Source organism: Eulemur rufifrons, chromosome 3 (genome assembly GCF_041146395.1).
Source record: "Eulemur rufifrons isolate Redbay chromosome 3, OSU_ERuf_1, whole genome shotgun sequence".
Classification (NCBI taxonomy): Eukaryota; Metazoa; Chordata; class Mammalia; order Primates; family Lemuridae; genus Eulemur; species Eulemur rufifrons.
In genome coordinates, this window is record NC_090985.1 from 67,436,964 (window position 1) to 67,457,415 (window position 20,452).

Genomic DNA, 20,452 nt, shown 5'->3' on the forward strand with positions numbered 1-20,452 from the left:
CAGAGCACCCAACAGGTAATGCCAACAGTCATGTTAACAAATCAACAAGGAGACGTAGGGAATGCCAACACTCATGCAACAGATGTTGAAAAATAATTTCGTAACAAAAGAACCCCTTAAGAAGGAATTGATAACCCCAGGAGTAAGCTTTCCTCATGCAATTGCTGCAAAGTTTGATAGCCAAGAATCAGTCCCTCCTCCCTAGAGGAGCTAAACTCGATATCTGTGTTTGCTCTAGTTTTCCTGTAATCAAGTCATAGGCCTTTCCTCTTAGCCCCTATCAGGATGATCTTTTTTTTTTTTTTTTTTTTTTTTCAATCCATCTTAGAGGAAAAGACTTGTCACCGCAGCATCCCAAGTACCCCCATTTCGGTTACTTGGCTCCTTCCCCTCCTTGCGTTTCCCAGTCAGTCCTAACGTGTCCCTTTTCCCCAGGCCGGCTGGGCTCCCTCCTGCGCTCCTTCCCCTCCTCCCGCTCTCGGGCTCGCGCTCTCTCTCCCCTCCCCGCCCCCGTCGTGCCTCCCTGCGCGCTTCCCTTCCTCCGCCCTCCGTCCCGCACCCTCCCCTCCCCCGCCTCCTGCCTTGTGACACATCCCGGGCCCTCCCGGAGGCGGCAGCAGCGGCCGCAGAAGCAGCAGCGCGAGCCGCCACCTCCACCGAGGCCGCAGCCCGGGCTGAGCCGCCCCCGGGCCCGCCGCTGCCGCAGTCATGGCTGCTGACGGGGTGGACGAACGCTCGCCGCTGCTGTCAGCATCCCAGTCGGGGAATGTCACTCCCACCGCCCCGCCGTACTTGCAAGAAACCAGCCCCAGAGGTAAGGCCAGCGTAGACCTTTCTCCTGTGCAGGAAAAAGCCTAGAATGATAAAGACCTGGGAGTGATGGCTTAGAGATGGAGGCGAGCCTCTCTCACTTGTGCCGGGGGAGAAGGATGCCTGCTTGAAAGCTTCACTGCAGGGCTTTTCTGGTGGTGTCGGTGGCGTGTGTGCTTTTGTGTGTGTGTGTGTGTGTGTGTGTGTGTGTATTTCACCACTTCTTATCCAGGGCTACGGGATGTGACATCAATTGCCCAAGCTGTGCTTTGCTGTTTTCAGAGCAGCCCCCAAGTGCAGCTGGGAGGTGGTGCAAATTTTTCACAATCATTCACAAATCCTTTCCCGTTGCTGAGAAACCGGGAGTACTGCTCACCTTGGCATCCGTCCTTGAAAGGGCTTTAGCTGGAAAAATATGCATCTCCTACTATTCACTCACCAGTGCTCTCTTCTGTCAGGGTTACAGTTGATCAATATTCCTAACATGTCTGAAATTTCTGCCCTCCGTTATTGCTCTAATTTGTAAGGAACATGTGTTAGCTTTAGTTGTGAATGAGAAGGAAGAACCTTACTTCTGATAGAAGGGAAGATGCGGTATATTTAATGCATATCTGGGTGAGATTGCAATTAACTTTTAAAAAGTAACCCAAGTTAATACTGCATATATTTCTATTTATTTTTCTTCCCAAGATAGAATCAAAAAAGATTAAATGGTAATGGGGTCTGAAGAAGGAAGAGGAGTGTCTATTTACCAAACTATTTGATTTATTTAAAGATCTATCTTTGTTCCAAGCCTTTTAATTGATTTTTATATTAAAAGAATAAGGTAGAGTTATGAGTTATAGAAAATGGAAGGCAAGACTTTAAAAAACCACTTAGGGTAGTGAAGATTGGTCAAAAATGACACTTGCAAATGGAGCATAAGTGCATTTCTCTCTTTTTTGGCTGAATGTGAGTGAAGTTTAAGAACCCAAGGAGACAAAATTAATGGTTTTGAAAATACAGGCAGGTCCTATTTCTTGTAACACAACTTTTCTAAGTTCAAGTCTGGAATTGGAGCAGCTGTAGAGCAGATTGAACTTGCCTGGTATTTAAAACTTCCATTTAACACATTGTAACTTGAAAATCAGCTCTCTAGATCCTAATCCACACTTACCAAGAAGCAGGACAAAGGAAAGATATGTTTAGCTATAAATAATCTAATGTGATCAATGGCTTGAGAAATAAGGTGCAAAATGGAATAGATTCACTTACAGAAAACCCATGGGTCGTGTTTGTTGGTCAGCATTAAACTTTTATCAGAGGATGCCAGGTTGGAGGATTTCCTTTAATGGACCAATTTGATATTAATATTTTACTGTTATCTGAATTGTATGGTATATATTGGCTTACAAACCTATTAGTGTTTGAACTTCATCAAGTCAGCATTTTATGACAAAATATTTGACAATTGATTAAGAGTCAGAGTTTGGACGTAAGTAACTATCCTATAACCTGTTTTCATGCCCTCTATCTTGGATCCATGTTTTTGTAGTTTTAGTCAACTAGTGGCTAAATTATTCATGAAAAATGGTCACACTCATGGACCTACATGTAGACTTCTTTGTTATTTGCAATATATTTGTTTAACCTAACAGGACTCCTCCAACTACACAATAAATACAAGTTCCAGTTCAGCCACTGAAAAAAAGTAGTTCCATGCTAGGAAACTTTTAACAACCAGAGAAAGTCAATGATTTAGCAAAAAGCTCCTTCTGCCTTATGGTAGAGTAAATTTTTTTCTTAACTGCTGAATGAGTCAGGTTCGTTATTAATAATTTGAAATACTAATTTCATATGGCATAATACCTATGAAGCAGGAAGCATAAATGAGAAGTAAAGGCTTTTTTTTTTTTTTTGCATTTTGACAGAATATCTTTTCTTGATAAATAGCAAGTAAGCATCTTCATAAATATTATGAGTAATACACAAAATCTAATTCTGGAAGACCACCACCATTCATTCATTCATTCATTTGGCAGCACAATGTCCCTGACACTGCTGTAGGTGAACAAGACTGATCAAACCCATGTCTTTGTGGAGCGTATGTCATAGTGGGGAGAAAGAATAAGTAAAGACATGATTGAATTATTTCAGATTGTAAAAAAAATTCTGTCACTAGACCAAATGTTTTTAGTAGTTGAAAACAATTAGAGTTGACAATTAGAATTCAAAAGATCAGAAATAGGATGTACTTTCTGATAATGAACTTTAGTTTATGATATCATTTGTAATTACTCAGACTTTTATTAAAAAAAAAAGTTAAGAGCCATAACTAGTGAATATTTTCTCCAATCCAACCCTTTGCTCTTTGTGTCACCTTCTAAAGAACAGGAATGTTAGTTACCACCTCCAAGATGACACGTTCCATTTCAGGTTGAAAGTTGGTAGAGTGTTTATTTCTAGACAGGTTATTAATAATGTAGTGGGGAGCCGTTAGTATTATGCATCTGGTTTTAGTGCAAGAAAAATCACGTGTGATCTGTGTAAATCCTCCTGGGTTTCTAAGTGGAATGCTTCTAGTGGTCTCTAATGTCAGTACTGTATTCCTGCATAGAGTAGGAAATCACCTCTCTCCTGATTACAGTGCTTCATTTGGTATACTTGCCAGCTACTGATTAGGTATAGAAATTAAAACTGAAGACAATTTTAGGCTCATCTGAAAGGGGATTGGAAGAAATACTACAAGATTTACATAGTTTGGATATATTTATTGATTCCTTTGTACCTACGTTCCTATAATTTTGTAGGTATTATGTGGCAAAAGAATATGACCTTTAAATTTGTAAGATTTCCTCTGTGAAAATGGCTTATGTTTCGGGTTGTCTAATTATCTATGTATTAAATATGGGAATATGATTATATGCTTCACTGTAATGCATAAAAGGAAAAAATAATTTGATATCCAGAGGCAGACAGTTTGATTGACTTAGTTTATTTCTTTGGTTCATTCAGTAAATAAATATTTGAGTACTAGCCAAGCTCTATGATAGGAGGGGAAAAACAGACATGGCTCCTTTTCCAGTGTACTGGTAATATTGGATGTAAATTACATAATCACACAAGCAAATGCAAAATACAATGGTGATAAGGACAGTGATGGAAATGAATCTGGTACCTTGAGAGGATAAGTTAAGATTTAACCTGTGTAGGGGAGTCAGGGAGGCTTTTGTGAAGCTCGATTGAAATCTGGAAATTGAGCAGGAGTTAACTTGGCAAAAGGGAGATTGGAAGAGCATTCTAGGCAAAGCAAGTGGTATGGCCAAAGTCTTTAGCAGGATGGAGTGTGGCAAATACAAGGAAGTTAAGAAAGGCCAATGTGGCTAAAGTGGAAACAGTAGTAGGAAATGTGCTTGCAGAGGTAATGGGATTGCAGAGGTAATGTGGTTGCAGAGGTAATGCGATTGATACTCTCTAAAGACTGTCTTCCCCCTCCAAAGAACTATGTCTTCTGATATTCAAGCCCTCTTGTAGTTTCTCCTCTTGAATCTGGGCTGGCCCCATGACTTGATTTTGACTTCTAAGATAAGATATAAGATATGTTGAATGACTTTGGAGGCTAGGTCAGAAGAGGTTTTACAGCTTTTGTCTTGGTCTCTTGTAAAGTGCACTCTGGGAAAAGTAACTTGTGATGTAGGAAGTGGAACACACTGAGACTGCCATGCTTTAAGGAACATGAAACTAGGTTATATGGAAAGAAAGATGCTTAATCAGCCCTCAGACATGTGAGTGAAGATGCCATCTTGGATACCTAGCCCAGTTGAGTCTTCAGATGACTCCAACCCTAGCTAAATTCTTACTACAACTGTATAAGAGGCTCTAGGTGACAACCACCCAACTGAGGCTGAGTAACCCACAGAATCATGAGTACTAACATCAAATTGTTGTGTTAAGCTACTAAAATTTTGGGTGATTTGTTCTGCAGCAATAGGTAACCAGAACAATGAATATGAGTCAATCCATCCAGATCATTGTTTGTGTTGTTAAGCAATTTTGCCTTAAGCAAAGGGATGCCTGGATTAGATGTTTGCTTATTTTTTAATCACTCTATAGATTAGAGAATGAATTTGAGGATTGGCTAGAGAAGTTCCAGTTAGATGGATTCCTTGACTGCTGTAATAATTTCAGGCGAATTTGGTGAACTCTGATGGTAGTTTGGACTTAGGTGGTGGTAGAGGTGGAGAGAAAAGGGATGATGTTTAGGTGTATTCAACAGGACTTGATGATGGATTGTACAAAGGAGTGAGAGAGAAGTGGCAAGGATATCTCCTAAAAGTCTGGCTTATACAACTCAGTGGTGTAATTACCTACACTAAGACAGAGAACACCAGATGAGGACCAAGTTTTGGGGAACGTTGATCATGAACTTAGTTTTAGGCATGCTGCATTTCAGATGCTTTCAAATATCCAAGAAGAGATGTGACAATCAAATCTACAAGTGTAGGACTAAGAAATGAGGCCTGGGCTGAAAATACAAAATTGTGCATTATTTGCATATTGGTGACAGCTAACTACGTGGATGTTGATTCAGAGCTTCCCAGGGCCCCCCTACTGTGCCATGGATGTGCCTCAGTGAAATATACATGTGCTAAGATATTGATTAAAGCCTTCAGGACATTGGCCTCCAGCTCAGAGTAGCCGTACAAATATTGTGATTTTCTGTATGTACCTCAATGTGAAAAAGTTTGGGAAGCTCCAGATGAGATCACCTAGGGAGAAAGAGTAAAGTAAGAAGAGGAGAGAGCCTGGACAGAGCTTTGAAAAACTCTCATGTTTAATGATTAGATAGAGGAAGATGAACCTAGCTGCCAGTGAGGTAGGAAGAAAACCAGGAGATGATAATATCACAGAATCAAGGGGCAGAAAATACTTCAAGAATGGAGTCATCATGTGAAAGCTGCAAGAAGGAACAAAGAAGATAAGGACAAAAATGTCTTTTGAACTGAGTATCGTGGAGGTCACTAGGGACCTTAGAGAGAGTTGTTTATATTCAAGTCCTTTTTAAAGAATTGAAGAATTATTCATTTCTATCTAACGCCATAGTCTAATATACCTTTATTTTAATTGCAAACTTACTGTGAAGCAGCTTAATTTCAATGAAGAGATTAATATTCCTTTAGCCTGAAATACATTTAGGTTTTCTATGAAGCCATAATTGGGTTTTAGAAGGCATTGCCATATCCCTTTCATCTTTGTTTCACTTTTTTAAAAAGTGTAAATTTGAAATTGCTTAACGGAATATTTTCTGTGACTAGAAAAGAAAATAAATTGACTCCTGGTTTGAGAGATAAGTTATTAATATTTAATACATACTCTTGTTCTTTCTTAGAAATCCTGTAGTACCTAAGGTTTATTTTTAGTGATGCTCTTATGTCCCATACCTGGAGAAATCTAAGGTTAGATGGGGTGCCTGAGTTTAATATGGAGGTAAATTCTTAGTTCACTTATAACTATGTTCTACACTAGATTAGACTTCTACTGAGTTAGAGAGCTTGAACATATTTTGGCAAAGTCTTTGCATCCTTGCAGCATTTAAGGCTGACTGTGGATTGGCAGGAAGAGACGATGAAGACCCAGGGACCCATATCACATGCACAATCCACTGTAAGGTTAGATTAAATTCTCACTTTATTTGTCAAGAATCCTAAAATCCCCTGGAAGCCGGGTTGTTGTAATGAGCAAGAAAAGATGCAGCATATTTGAGAGCACCTTCCTAAAGCTACCCCGGGGCCCCAGTAGGGTGTGCACCCATTGTGATGTGGAGCAAGCACTGTCTTGCTGAACACGAGAAACCTGATTTTGTGCTATGCTAATGCTAATGCTCTATTTAAGGAAATTTTTTCAAACTGGTTCTTGAATCAAAATCTACTTCACTGAGGCCACATCCTTTTCAAGTGAAAAAAGAGCCCAAACATTGGTCAATATCTGCTTCTAGCTTTCTAATATGGTAACAAGCCCGTTGCCTATTATAGTCTTTTTCCATTTTTCTGTAGGCATCAGGCTCCAGGATTTTTTTAAATTTTCTTTTATAATGCCCACATTTCCTTCTGTCTCTACCCAGCATCTTTAAAACATTAAGCAAGAAATGTGAGCCGGGCGTGGTGGCTCACGCCCGTAATCCTAGCACTTGGGAGGCTGAGGCAGGTGGATCGTTTGAGCTCAGGAGTTTGAGACCAGCCTGAGCAAGAGCGAGACCCCCTCTCTACTGAAAATGGAAAGAAATTATCTGGCCAACTAAAAATATATAGAAAAAATTAGCCGGGTATGGTGGCGCATGCCTGTAGTCCCAGCTACTCAGGAGGCTGAGGCAGTAGGATTCCTTGAGCCCAGGAGTTTGAGGTTGCTGTGAGCTAGGAGGATGCCATGGCACTCTTTCCTGGGCAACAGAGCGAGACTCTGTCTCAAAAAAAAAAAAAAAGGAAAAAAAGAAAAAAAGGAAAAAAAAAGAAATGTTTCATTTGTTCAGTCATCCTTTCAAATATTTGAGTGCCTGTTATACTATTCCAGATGCTGGGGAGCTTACATTCGAGTGAGAGATACATACAGTAAGCATTATAATTTCTGAAAATGGAGAAAATAAAGCAGAATATGAGGCTAGAAAGTAACTATCTGGGTGGGGAGTGCTTTATGTGGGTGTTCAGAAAGTTATCCCAGAGTCGCCCAGACACCTGAAAAGTGAGTTGAAATCAGCCATTGGAAGATTTGGGTGAAGAGGCAATGGGAAAAGCAAGTATAAATAAAACTTGCTATTTTAAAAACAAAGAGGACAGTGGGTTATAGCATGGTGACTTAGAGGAAGTGTGGTGGAAGAGGTCAGAGGTGTAGACGAGGGAAGCCCACAGGAGTTTTCTATTCTGTATCCTGAGGACAGTAAGAAGCCATGGGGAGTTTGGAGCAAAGGAGAGACATAAAAAAATTTACTTTTTAAGGAGATCATCCTGGTTAGTGTATGGAGAAAGGATTATTGGGGGGAAAATGAGAAGAGGCTAACAAGACATAAGACTAATCAGAAGTCTGCAGGAGTAGAAGCAGCAAGAGGTGATGGTGTCAGAACCAGGGCAGAGGTGAAGGAAACACTGAGGTGTGATTGGAGTCAGGGCGTGTTTTAAACGTAGAGCAGCAGGATGTGCTGATGGATTGAATCAGGGGAAAGAAAGGAGTCACAAATCTCTAAAAATGCCCAAAACAACTGGGTACACTACATTGTACCTAGAGGTAGGCACACAGGAGGAGGAGTTGGCCACCTGTGTGCAAAAGGGAGAAGGACAGTGGAAATCAATATTCTGTTTCAGACATGCTGAGTTTGCCGTACCTTTAGTCTTGATTCAGTTGGAGATGTTGAGTAGGCAGTTGGACGTACAAGTCTGGAGTCTGAGGAGACATTGGGATTGGAGAGCAAATTTCATTCAACAATTATTTATTAAATGTGAAAACATTTCCCTGTGTGGTGGGAGATGATGCTCTGGAATTCCCGTTTATTTCCAAGGACTATGCAAACTCTTTTCAGGAATGTCAAATTTTTAGGAGCATTCTGTTAAAAAGTTTACAAGATCTGCCAGATGGATACAGATGTTAGCCAGATGGATACAGATGTTGGAGAGGAGAGTTAGCCGGATGGATGTTCATAACCATCTTTGAGGGAAATAAGCAAATCTCTGGGAAGTGATCCAAATGGAAACCCTAATCCTTCCATTTTGGGAAAAAGCAGACAACCCTGAATATAGCTTTGTGCTCAGCTGTTCTGGGTTTCATTTTTATAATGACTAAGAAGTATTCAATAAACTGGGAATGACATCCCTTTAATAGCTCTTAAAAGGGAATACATCGCTCCTGCTGTTTTCTATTCTTTTGAGAAGCTTTCTCTGCTTTTTTTTTTTTCTTGGTAGTAGGAGTTGGGGTATGCAAAGGAGTTTGTGTTGCTTTTGCATGTTTCTAGATTTTTTCTTTTTCCCAGTTGCTGTTGTAAAGGGAATTTTTTTTTCTATAAGTAGAAAAAATATATATGAAAAAAGCAAAAAGCATGAGTCCTTTCCTGGACTTTGGTGAGTTGTTCAAGCATCGTGTAATTAAATCCTTTCATAGTCTCAGAGAAGATCTACTACCTGGTTTGTTTGGCTTGGGACCTGAGACTTGAGTTATTTCTTATTCTCGTTTACTGCCGGTTTGACTTTAGAATAGTTACTTTACGTCTCAGGGCCTCAGTTTTCCACGTTTATGAAAGGAGTGGTATATTATATTCTCTTTGGCTTTTGTGTCTTATGACACAATTATTCTCTGTAAGGAATCTAGATACATCTAAGAAAGTATATCTATAACTTTAAAATGTAGATGCTTATTATCCTTTCCTTACCTCACTCTTTTACTTCCAATGCCCCTCTTTCACTTAAATTCCTATTTCTTCCAGTATCTTTTGGAAGTTGGAAAGATAGTATATTGAACATTAAGGAGTGTTACATGGTTCTTTTAGGAATCAGGAGCCCAACTAGCATGCAGTGTTTTATCCCTCTCTAGAATGTATTAATATTTGCGTGTGCTACATGACTGGTTAGGGCATTTTATTCTAAACATTTACTTCTAAAGGCAATGGCAAACTCTTTCTTCCTTTCATATTTTGTCAAGATATTTAAGCTTGGTTATTTTATAATATGGATTTTAAGGCAATATACAAGAAAGCCCCTAACTGTTCAATGTTTGAGCATGTCATTTCTACAGAGGGAGTATTTGGGGGAAGGCATGTTATAAGACAAAATGTTATGGTTTCAGAGATTAAGTGCTAAGATTCACCAGACAGCCAGGGGAGAAACAATATATAGAAATGAAAGTGAGTAGATTTAAAGTAAGAAGATTTTCAAGCATTTTTTAGACCATAAGACACCTCCCAAATAAATACTAATTTCCACTGAGCTATATAGATTCTGTAAACTAATATAAAATTTTTTAAAACTTTTGTAACAAAGCATTTTCCAGATTTACAGAACATAGGAGACCTGTTCTACTTCTCTGTACAGAATACTTTGCCAGGCTCAACAAAATGAGTATTCAGATTTGGTGTCAGCCCCCAAGGAGGACATAGGTCATTATTAAAACTGTCAGACATGCCAGAATACAAGATGATCTAAGTGAAAGCCATATGGTCTTTTATGACCCAGTCTCAAAAGTCAAATCTAATGTCTTTTCTGCCATGATGTATCGGTCAAAGCAGTAATAAACACCTGCATTCAAGGTGAAGGCACAAAAACTTCATCTTTCAATGGGAGGAGTGTCAAAGAAGTTGTGGCCAGGTTATATTAATAAACCACCACAATAAACCATGTCATATCCACAAAATTAAACAATATGTAGCTGGAAAAGAAATGATTCAATTCTATGTACTATTATGAAAAAGATTGCCAGATATATTGTAAAGTGAAAAAAGCAAGAAGAAGAACAGTATATAAGGCATACTGTCTTTTGTGTAAGAAAGATGGAGGAAATGAGAATAGTGTATGTGTATATTACTAGCTTCAAGAACACTGGAAGGATACATAAGAACAATAACATAAGTGGAAATCTCTGAAGTAAGACATGGTGTATGGGCACAAGAGTTGGAAAAATAATTCTGAGCATATACCTTTTTTATATTATTTTGATTTTTGAGCCATGCAAATATATTACTAATAAAAATTTAATATATCATTAAAATATATTAGACTTTGGCCACATTATATTCTTAATACTTGTACAGTTTATCTTTGATTATTATCCTGAACATGTTAGCAAAAGCCATTTTTTAGACTTTGTCCCCACATCTCTGTACAGGTCCTTGCAGTTGTACCTCTCACATTTCATCATGTTTGATTTGGTCTGTTACTCCAGCCTGTCAAGATCTTAATAGGCAGAGTCCTGTTTTTAAGAGGGAAAACATCACTATGTACACACTTTTCCCTAACACCATACTCGTTGCCTCATCCAGTATCATTTATTAGCTATTTCTAGTCTTTTCCAGATAGAGATTTACTTTTTACTTCCTGTAGGTAGATGAGTAGGAAAGGGATTCTGAAAACTATAACTTTCAATTTGTACCCATTCATCAAAGCCTTTTTCTTTCATGCAGTCTTTTCTAATCTCTGTTGTTGGAATATATATATTCCCAAAGCAATATCTCACAACATTCCCATTATATATCTTAAAACTTATTTGTATATGGGGTCCTATAGGGAGAGACAAGGAGGGAGACGGATTCTTGTCTCATCTCTGAGCCTTACCACAGTCTCTTGTATGTGATCTTGACGTATGGCATTTAACAAATACCAGTTGTATGAATGAACGATAGACCAAGAAAACAAGGAAGGATGGCATGATAGCGATGATGAAGTCACTTAGGGAGTGAAGGTTTTACAGGGAGCTGGAGTAACGTGAGAACAAAAGACTGAAGTGATCCAGCAGAGCATGTGGTCAAGTCCATTTTCCTCATTAAAAATGTCCGCATGACAAAGGGAGGAACTCTGTGGCTGTAACCCCTGCTGGCTACAATGGGAACTGCTATCTTCTGCTTAACTTGTATTTCTATAGTAATTTCTATATTTCAAAATGAAATTTAGTTAACCCATGGACTAAAATATATATGCAGTAGAATTTAAAGGATTTATTCCCTAAATATCTTTCAGCACTTATTGTATGCTTGCAAAAATAAATATTGATTCTAAAAGGCTCATCAGACCCTCATGTATATATCTGATTTTGCTCAGATTTATGGTGAATATGTCCAAAATTACTAAACTATTGACTTTTTATCTAAAATATATTAGTCCGTAGGTTCTTTAAAAAGTGAGTGGGGGAAATATTTTAGTTTAGAAAAATACAGATTATAATATAATAGTTCATATATTTTACCACCAAATTTTATTGGACCTTAACATTGTATCATACAGTTTCATATATTTAAGCAAATGTTACAAATCCAGTTGAACTGTCTCCCCTCCCCCATATACTGAGGTTACCTTTTTCTCTCATATCCTCTTTTATCTAAAATATCTTAAAAAAAATTTCGGGTTCAAGTATATGTAAGTACATTTTATAACTGTGATTTATAAATACTTGTAACTTGTAAGTTATCATTTAATGTGTACACCTAGTTATGTACAAAGGCATGCCTTGCTTTCCCTTAGAAAATACACACAGCCTGTTATGGTGAAGTGAGCTGTCTAGGAAGAGTGATGGAATAGGGATTCTTTGCCTCCTCATGCCAAAAGAAGAATTTCTTAATTTCTAGGCTAGTACATTTTTTGCACTAGAAGCAATTTATTTGCTGGAATAAAAATCAGTATCTATTTTTCTTGCAACACATGCTTTCTTGAAAGCAATATTGTAAACAACAAACTAAGAATGGGGCCATGCAAATACACAATATGATTTCACATAAATCATGCCAGAAAAATTGCATTTTTTGAATTATAAATAAGCAAAGTAATGGATAAAGTGAGAGGAGGATATATAACATATAAACTGTCTATACTTGAAGAAAGCACCACTGCTGCAGGTGAAATGTATTATCAGGATAAGGTAGAGATAGACTTATTAGACCTATAGAAGTCAGAGCAGAAGCTGTTGTCATTCAGGAATTGGTCATTGGCAGGTCATTGGGCATTTCTTGTCAATGTTGCCAGTTATGTGGCAGTTTTTTGACACAACCCAAATGCCTGCGTCCACTAAGGTAAGGAAAGATAATAAATGAATAACCCATAGCGGGGTTCAGTATTCATTATCACCTGCTGTATAAGAATGCCAGTAATAAGCAGTACTGGAGCACTAGGATGTAGATGGATTTTGGTCTCAAGCTTATGTTACAACTACAGTTAATAAGATATGGCTGTTTTTCTAGAGCTGCTGTTTGGAGGAAGGTGTTGATGGTAAAAATATACAGGAAGACCGGGCGCAATGGCATGTATCTGTAGTCCCAGCTACTCGGGAGGCTGAGGTGGGAGGATTGCTTGAGCCCAGGAGTTTTGGACTGTAGTGCGCTATGCCAATTTGGTGTCTGCACTAAATTTGGCATCAATATGATGACCTCTCAGGACCGGGGACAATCAGGTTGCCTAAGGAGAGGTGAACTGGTCCAGGTTGGAAATGGAGTGGGTCAAAACTCCCCTGCTGATCGGCAGTGGGATTGTGCCTGTGAACAGCCACTATACTCCAGCCTGGGCAACACAGTGAGACCCCTGTCTCTTCAAAAAAACATTTTTTTAAATATAGAAGGGTTGCAGCACTTGAAGAAATGCTAAATTGTACCAGGATGACTGTATCACCACCCTTCTTCTTTCCTCCCCTGCCCCCATCTCTGCACATACCTTGCCTTAGTCAGCTCTAGATGTCCTCATGCATGCTCCCATAGTCCACTGTGTGCATGTCTTATCAGGGCACTTAACACACCAAATTGTAATTGTAGCTGTACAGCCTTTCTGCATTTTTAGAACGTGAGCTCTTTGAGTCATGGATCCTCTTTGAGCCCCAAGAGCATACCTCATTCTCCTTGCTTGATATCCCTGACATGCATCTAGCACAGTGCCTGGTAGTGTAGATACTTGAGAACTTGGGACCGACTGAATGTTATCTACCTCCCAGGCATCCACTATCAACTGTGTCTGGCTGGCTGCTGCGTTTCCCCTGACTATAGCTCAAGGCCTCTTGACTTTCTCTGCCATCAGAGCTCACAGAGGGACCTTACCATACCTCTCCAGTTAAGGAAGTAGGATTGCCCTGGAGCAGCAGTCAAATTTGGAATAATAAGCAAGTTGGATGAAGATGTGATAGGTATCACCACCCCTGCATCTTTCAGACCTTTCATAGTGGCACTTATCTCTGCAGTTCCCCCTGTGGATGTGGTGTTACTTTTGGAATAAGTTCCAGAGGCTTCCACTTGGCTCTTTCTACATTAACCTATGGACCAGAGAACAAAGTTGGCAATTTTGCTGGTTGCCAAGAATGTTTGTTCCAGTTATGTTTTCAGGAACTGAGAAAATATAATTCAGGGTGGGTTCCCAGATCTATTGGGATGACTATGAGGTGAACCAGGGTTAAGATTCCATTTTGTCACCTGATGGCCACTTTGTGCCCCTCTGGAATCAGCACTGTTTTTAAAGACCAGTTTCTGGTAATCACTGAACAATCTGCGTTATTTTCTTTTCTCCCTCAGATAGTCTAGTAAATATCCTCAGGGCTCTGTGCTGAAGGTTTGAAGGGAGATTTATGGTGCATATTGTGGCAGTGCTGCTGGATCCTTCCTCAAGGGCACCAGCCACCCCTTCAACAAACTTGCTCTGGGTCTTGAACCTGCTTTTGTTGGAAACTGGTAGAAAGATTATGACTCTCTATTGGGGCTACTCAAGTTCGGTTGCTGGTTAAAACACCTAGAGTTTTTTCTAATATATACAACCAAATAACATTTTTGCAGATTACCCATCCATTTCAATCCTAGGCTAATTTCAATCAGCCACTGCTAATAGTCCCTGTGCGTCAAAGTATTCTAATATGACTACTTCCCTTTATAATAAATGCACCCACCTTGTCTTTGGTGTTTAATTGCTGTTGTTTGTCCTGTTACTCTGGGACCCCATCACCCCCATTGAAATCAGGCTGCACATCTCAGTAGGGTCATCTCATTCTGTGACGCCTGGTCTGCATTGGAGAGCAACCACAGCAGGATGCATGTTTTCCTCTAACGCATTTACTGATGGCTTCGTGAAGGAAGTATGCTTTGGGCCCTCTCAGGGGATGTATAAATCCACTCCAACATTCCTAACTCCCTAAGTCTTTGCTTTTTCTGTACCATGCTGGGGATGTTCTGGCATCTCAACGTCATTAACCAAGTGTCATCAACCAACAAGAAAACTCTTTGAGCTACTTCTAGCTTTAAAACAAGCATCAAATCCAGAAAATCTGGCTCATTTCAGTATTATGTTCCATCCTCTTTGGTTTAACACTCCCACAAATATTCTACAGGTTTCTGACAATATATGCTATCAAAACCTTGCAATTCTCTTGATGTATAAGCTGCATCTTACTGAGTTAGACTGTGTACTTGCCCTTCTGGGATGTGTTGAGGTTTGACTCTAGCTATGAGTCTTGAGGCAACAAAGGGTTTTGAGGGTGGATTTTAAGAAGGCTGGCCATCCTCAGGTCAGGCAGCTGCCTCAGGTAAGGTCATGAAAGAGTTTTCCAGCAAGGGAAGACTTGTCTCCTTAGACACAAGAGGGAAAGATATTTTCCATTTGCAAGGGAGACTTAGAGTGACTTAGAAATTTAAGATTCTGAGCTCTGTTTGAGCGAAACCATATGTCCCCATTCCAGTTTCAGAGTTCCACTCCTTTGCAATCAATGTCCTAACTTTCAATGAGAGGCTTCTAAGGCTATGGATTTATCTGATGTTATAATTTTGCAATCTGCACAATTAAGTTTTGTGTTTGATTTCCAGCAGTATATTCCCTTTGCTAATTAGAAATGTGATACTTTTAAGACTGTAATAGAAGTTCTCTTGTTCTCTAACCATGACTTGAGCTGAGAGTTTAAAGACCTGAACTTCTCATTTTCTGTCTGTAAGGGTCCAGTGCATTTATAGGAATCCATCCACCTCTCAGTCCATATGCTAATTACTGTCATAATAATCACGTGATTATCACGTGATGGAGCCACAAACATCACTGTCAACTGTAGTGGATAATCTGATTTATCAGGATGGCACCGTATGCTGTGGATTACTACCATGCCGTTTCCTTTTGGTAAGGATCTCAACATGGCATTCAGGCCCTAGTTAACCAAACCACTCCTTCAGTTCCATCTTTGAGGGTTTGTTTCCTGGGATCACTTATAATATGAGTTTCTATATCAGTCAGGACTGGTTAAAGACAAACCACACAATAGAATTTAATATAAAGAATTGTTAACCAGGTATAAAGTTATTAACTAGGTAACTGAGAGGTAAACATATAACTCTAAGGTATCAAGGAGGTAGCAGGAAGCAGCTACCACCACTAGGGCTGAGAGAACAAAGTGAAGAGATTGGAACTATTAAAACTTGGTAATGTCAGAGATTGGAACTATTAAAACTTGGTAATGTCAAGGAGGCGTCCTGCAGAATTGAAACATGACTTCTGAAGAAGAGGCACTGGCCCGCTGGTGCTGGTGTCTCTGAACTGTGGGGAAAGACCTTGTACACCTGGGGAAAGGGCACAGGCCAGCTGGTGTTGGGGTCTTTTCTGAGCACAGGAACTGTGAAGCTGGTTCTGGCAAATGTTGAAAACTGCCAACTGGCTTCCGTGTTCCTATGGGAAAGAACTGCTGCCTCCAGGGTGAAGCAGTACTCCTGGGATGACATTCAGAGAAACAGCAACCAGGTTGGGAGCAAACAGGTAACAAATAAAAGGAACTAGTCCCTTCCTCCTCCAGCCTTGCAGAGGCTCCTCTATCACCTCCTGTTAATAGCGCATAACCTGGTGCCAGCTCACAAAACCAAAATATGGTTTTGCAAAGTTCCAGCTCCAACATCACAAAAGAGAGTAGAGAAGGGTGAATTGGAGCTGAGGTCAGTAATCTGATAGCCAGCACATTTGCCTTCTAAACTGACGTTAGCCAGGTGAATCCTTCCGAGAGTATCATGGCTCTGGGAGAACCCAGGCTTTCCTAGAATAGCTTTATTTCTTTGGTTTCAGAGAAGGAGAGGAACAGAAAGTGATCTTCTCTTTCTTTTTGTTGAATTGAACTGGAGAGGTTTGACAGTAAAAGCAGCTATCCCATAGTGGCCAAGCGTTGTCAGTTCCTACTCACACTCTGCAAAGATCCTAAGGGAAAATGAATCCCTGCAACGAAAATTGGAGGAGAAAAAAGCCAGGCCTTCTTCTCAGGCTGCTCCTTTATACTTTTCTTGCTCCTCTTATAACATCCTACAATATTTCTCATTTTAATCTGATATCATTTTTCAATTTTGATACAACATCTTTGTTAAGGGCCCGAAGAGCCGAGTATAAAGAATGTGCTAGTGCGATGATAAGTGAATTAAACTGGCAAGTATTACCATAAAGGTCAGAGCAATGCAGCAAAACAATTTCAATCTTTAAAATGCTAGAGGATGTATCTGGACAAAAATGAAGTATGGATTAATACACCAGGATGAATTAGCAAGACAGGAGGGCTGTTTGGCATAAAATAGATAAATTAAGTCGATGTTTGTGATGGGAAAATGTAACATGATCACTTGTGGGTTTACAGAATAATAATGGTTCCTTCTGAGTGTTTTAGAAAGACCATTATTATGCCTTGTGATCCACATGCTTTCAGTCTGTCCTTTTGATGAGTCACAGATTTTCTATGAAATTTTTATTATCATGAAATGATTCCTTTTTTATACTCTGTTCATTTTTCTCCCCCTGACTCAATCCTTCTCCTCCTCCTCCTCCTAATCCCCTTTAGCCCAGATCTGATTCTCTAGAAATCTTCATTATCAATCAGATTCTTGCCTGTTTCTATAAAATCTGTTCATTGGTCCTTATATATTTTTTCCCTATATTGTCATTATTTATTAAGGGAGACAGCTATGATTGTGGAGAGATCTCTGGGAGAGAAGTCAGCTCTTGGCTTTGATAAAGTTCTATATAACCCTTAAAAAGTCCGAATCTCTGGGCTTTAGTTTGCTCCTTTGTAAAATATAATTCCTAAGATTGTTCGAGTTTCTAACACTGTGCTATTCTGGAGCTTTGAGGGAGGTTTTTTTTAGGATTAAGAACTACTGGCCTGACAAATATTGCTCACATGGAGGAAAAAAGCTTAAGAGCAAACCTCACAGAGAAAATGACCATTGTTTAACACATTAACTGCCAGGTGAGTTGTATTTAACTCAGTCTAGTTTTGAGCTCAGGGCCTCGTGAAGCAAAACCTGGGCAAAACCCTGCAGTTGGTTCATGAAACGCTTACTTGTTGATGTTCTTATTGTTACAATTAATATTGACAAATTATAAAAATGTGGACTAAATGAATAGAAGTCAATAAATTTCATTTTTCATTAAATTAGAAAGGATCATTTTGTTTTCAAAGTTTTTATTCTATTTTTGTAATAAAACACCGTGGCCCCAAGGAAAACATTTTTTTTTCTAACGTGGCAGTCAATGTGTTAAATAACAAGTAAAACTCTTCCAAAATGAAGAATTTTTGTGACTTTCAATATCTAATGAACTTGGGTTCTGAGATTACAGCGGATTTTTAAATTTAAAATAGGTATAATAGTGGTGATATGTTGTTTTAAAGTGAAAAGACAAAATGAATACATCAAAGTAGCTAATTATTGTAGGTTCACAAACTGGAATTTCTCAAATTACAAGTCCCTTACAAGAGGAGATAGAGCTACAGGTGAAGGTTTCCCTGGGCAAAATCTGATTGATAGGGAGAAGCCAAAAGTATAGGAAATATCTCTAGAACAGTTTAGGGCTGAAGTAATGGTCAGAAAATTGAAATCAAAGGCCTGGAAGCAATGATTAGTGAAGCAATTAGGCTGCAGCATCTGTCATTCTATTGATCTCTTGCATTGATTCCATTTATCTGGTGGGCCAGGCCAGCATCCCCTGACTATTTCACCTCTCAATGCCTGATTTGGAGAAGGCATTCTTCTATATAAAAGAAGGCCTTGTTTTCAGTCAAGCTATACTTCCCTGCCAGGACCCTAGCTCCTCTGCAAGGAGAGTAGTGGTAATATACCTAACGTTATTTTTCTGAGAGAGATAGATATGTCTGATAAATTTCAGTGATTCTCTCATTCATTGATTCATTCCACCATCCAACAAATACTTAGCATCTGTCATAGACCAGGCACCGTGACAAGTGCTGGTGAAGCTGTAGTGAACAAGCCAGTTGTACCCCTGGCCACATGGGATTTATAGTCCCTCCCACTTTAGATTTCTAATCCTCACTGGTGGTTGTGTCCTTCTACTTTCCAAGCCTCCAAAGAGTAGATTTAAGCATACTTTTTGCCACTGAAGCCTTTCTCTTTTGACAGATTAAAATTTACGTAGTGCAAATCTTAGAGGAACAGTTCACAGGTTTTTGTTGGCTCTGATGCACTTCAGGTGATTCTGAAGATCACTCTGAATTTCTCTTGGGAGAATCCTTTGAGCAAAGCTTTTGCTTAATGGAATGAATGGACTTCGGTGTCCTTTTGTGTAGTTGCAATGTTTTGCCTCCTCTTATTACCCCCAGTGCATTTGTTTTCTTTATAAAAGTGTCTTGATTATGTTTAGTATTTTTTTTCTGTCATTCTGTGTGAGATGGAGATCTGGGATTATGGGAGAACTACATCTTGTTACTTCACAATTTAGGGACAAGGCAAGAGAGGAAACCGACTTTTATTAATAATGCTACTGCAAATAATTATTAAAAGAATATTCATTATTATACAGCAGACAGTGTGTCTTGAATTTCTAGTGAAGTACGTATTATTTTCCCTGGGAACGATGCCCTCTGTATTGAGATTTGATAAAGCAACCTGCAAATTGCAAGGCCTTAAGTGTATTGTTGACTTATTGTCCCTTAACCTGTTTTAATCTTCTTGATTAATACATTACAGGTCACTCTGGATCAAGCTCAAATTCTTTCAAGGATTTAAAGCTATTTTTAAAATTTAAGACACGTATAGCTTCTTTTGAAGTTCAATGTTTGGCAGTGTTGTGGTATAAGCCTCCCAGAAATGAGAGCATATTGTCATTTCAAACTGGCCCCTTTCAGAAACTTGGCTGCTGCAGAAATTTGGCTTATGAATCTTTTGAATGAATACCACTTGTTGTTAATCCTTAGCAATCTGAAAAAAATCTCTGTGATGAACCCAAGGATGCCAGGTAGTAACATGTGGATTTTAAACATAATGTAATATGTTATGCTCTAACTCTTTTTGAAATATCACAGAGTTCAGAATCTAATGCAGTGGATAGGAAACCACTATTTTGAAAATAGCTCTTTTTATGATTAGCTATTGTGATTGTATTCTGTAGTGTTACAGAAGCCCCTTGAGATGTCAGTCCTCTCTCGTGGTGCTTCAGTCATGTGTTAGGGTTTGGCTTTTTCTAAATGCCCTAAGACAACACCTTACCTTGAAAGGGCCTTCTATGCCCACAGCTGAGAAAGCTACGGGAAGGGGTTAGGCAGACCACTTTAGAAATCCCATTCCAGAGTAGTATATCAAAAGTTTTTTTTCCTCATATTTCTGTAACAAATATACACTCTGGTATTAATAGATGAACACTTAACGCTGAAACTGGGCCTTCACCCTTTACTGAGTCAACTTAAGTTGACTCACAAAAAAAAAAAAAAAAAAGCAGTGTGTGTTTGTGTGTCTTTCTTTGTATTATGGGAATTTTTAAATATACACAAAAGTAGTATGAACATACATAAAAGTAATGTGATAAGTTTAGTTTTTCCTTCATTTTTGTCTCTTTTTCACTGCCTCTAAAACCTTGTTTTATTCTTACTATAGCCAGCAGTCATTGTACTGGTTCTAATATAAAGAGCATGACAGCTACACAATTTATGTGTATGTACAAGCAATTTTAAAACTTTGCTTTCATATATCATTTCTGTTTCTTGGTAGTCA

General features: G+C 39.0%; 1 protein-coding gene across 1 annotated transcript in view; it reads left to right on the forward strand.

The window, feature by feature from the left end:
* The first annotated feature begins 610 nt into the window (after positions 1-610).
* PIP4P2 (phosphatidylinositol-4,5-bisphosphate 4-phosphatase 2) overlaps positions 611-20,452 on the forward strand; it is a 49,444-nt gene continuing 29,602 nt past the window's right edge. The window contains exon 1 of the mRNA XM_069466242.1: positions 611-814. Coding sequence (XP_069322343.1) covers positions 709-814 — 106 coding nt within the window. The 5' untranslated portion in view covers positions 611-708. The remainder of the gene's footprint in view (positions 815-20,452) is intronic.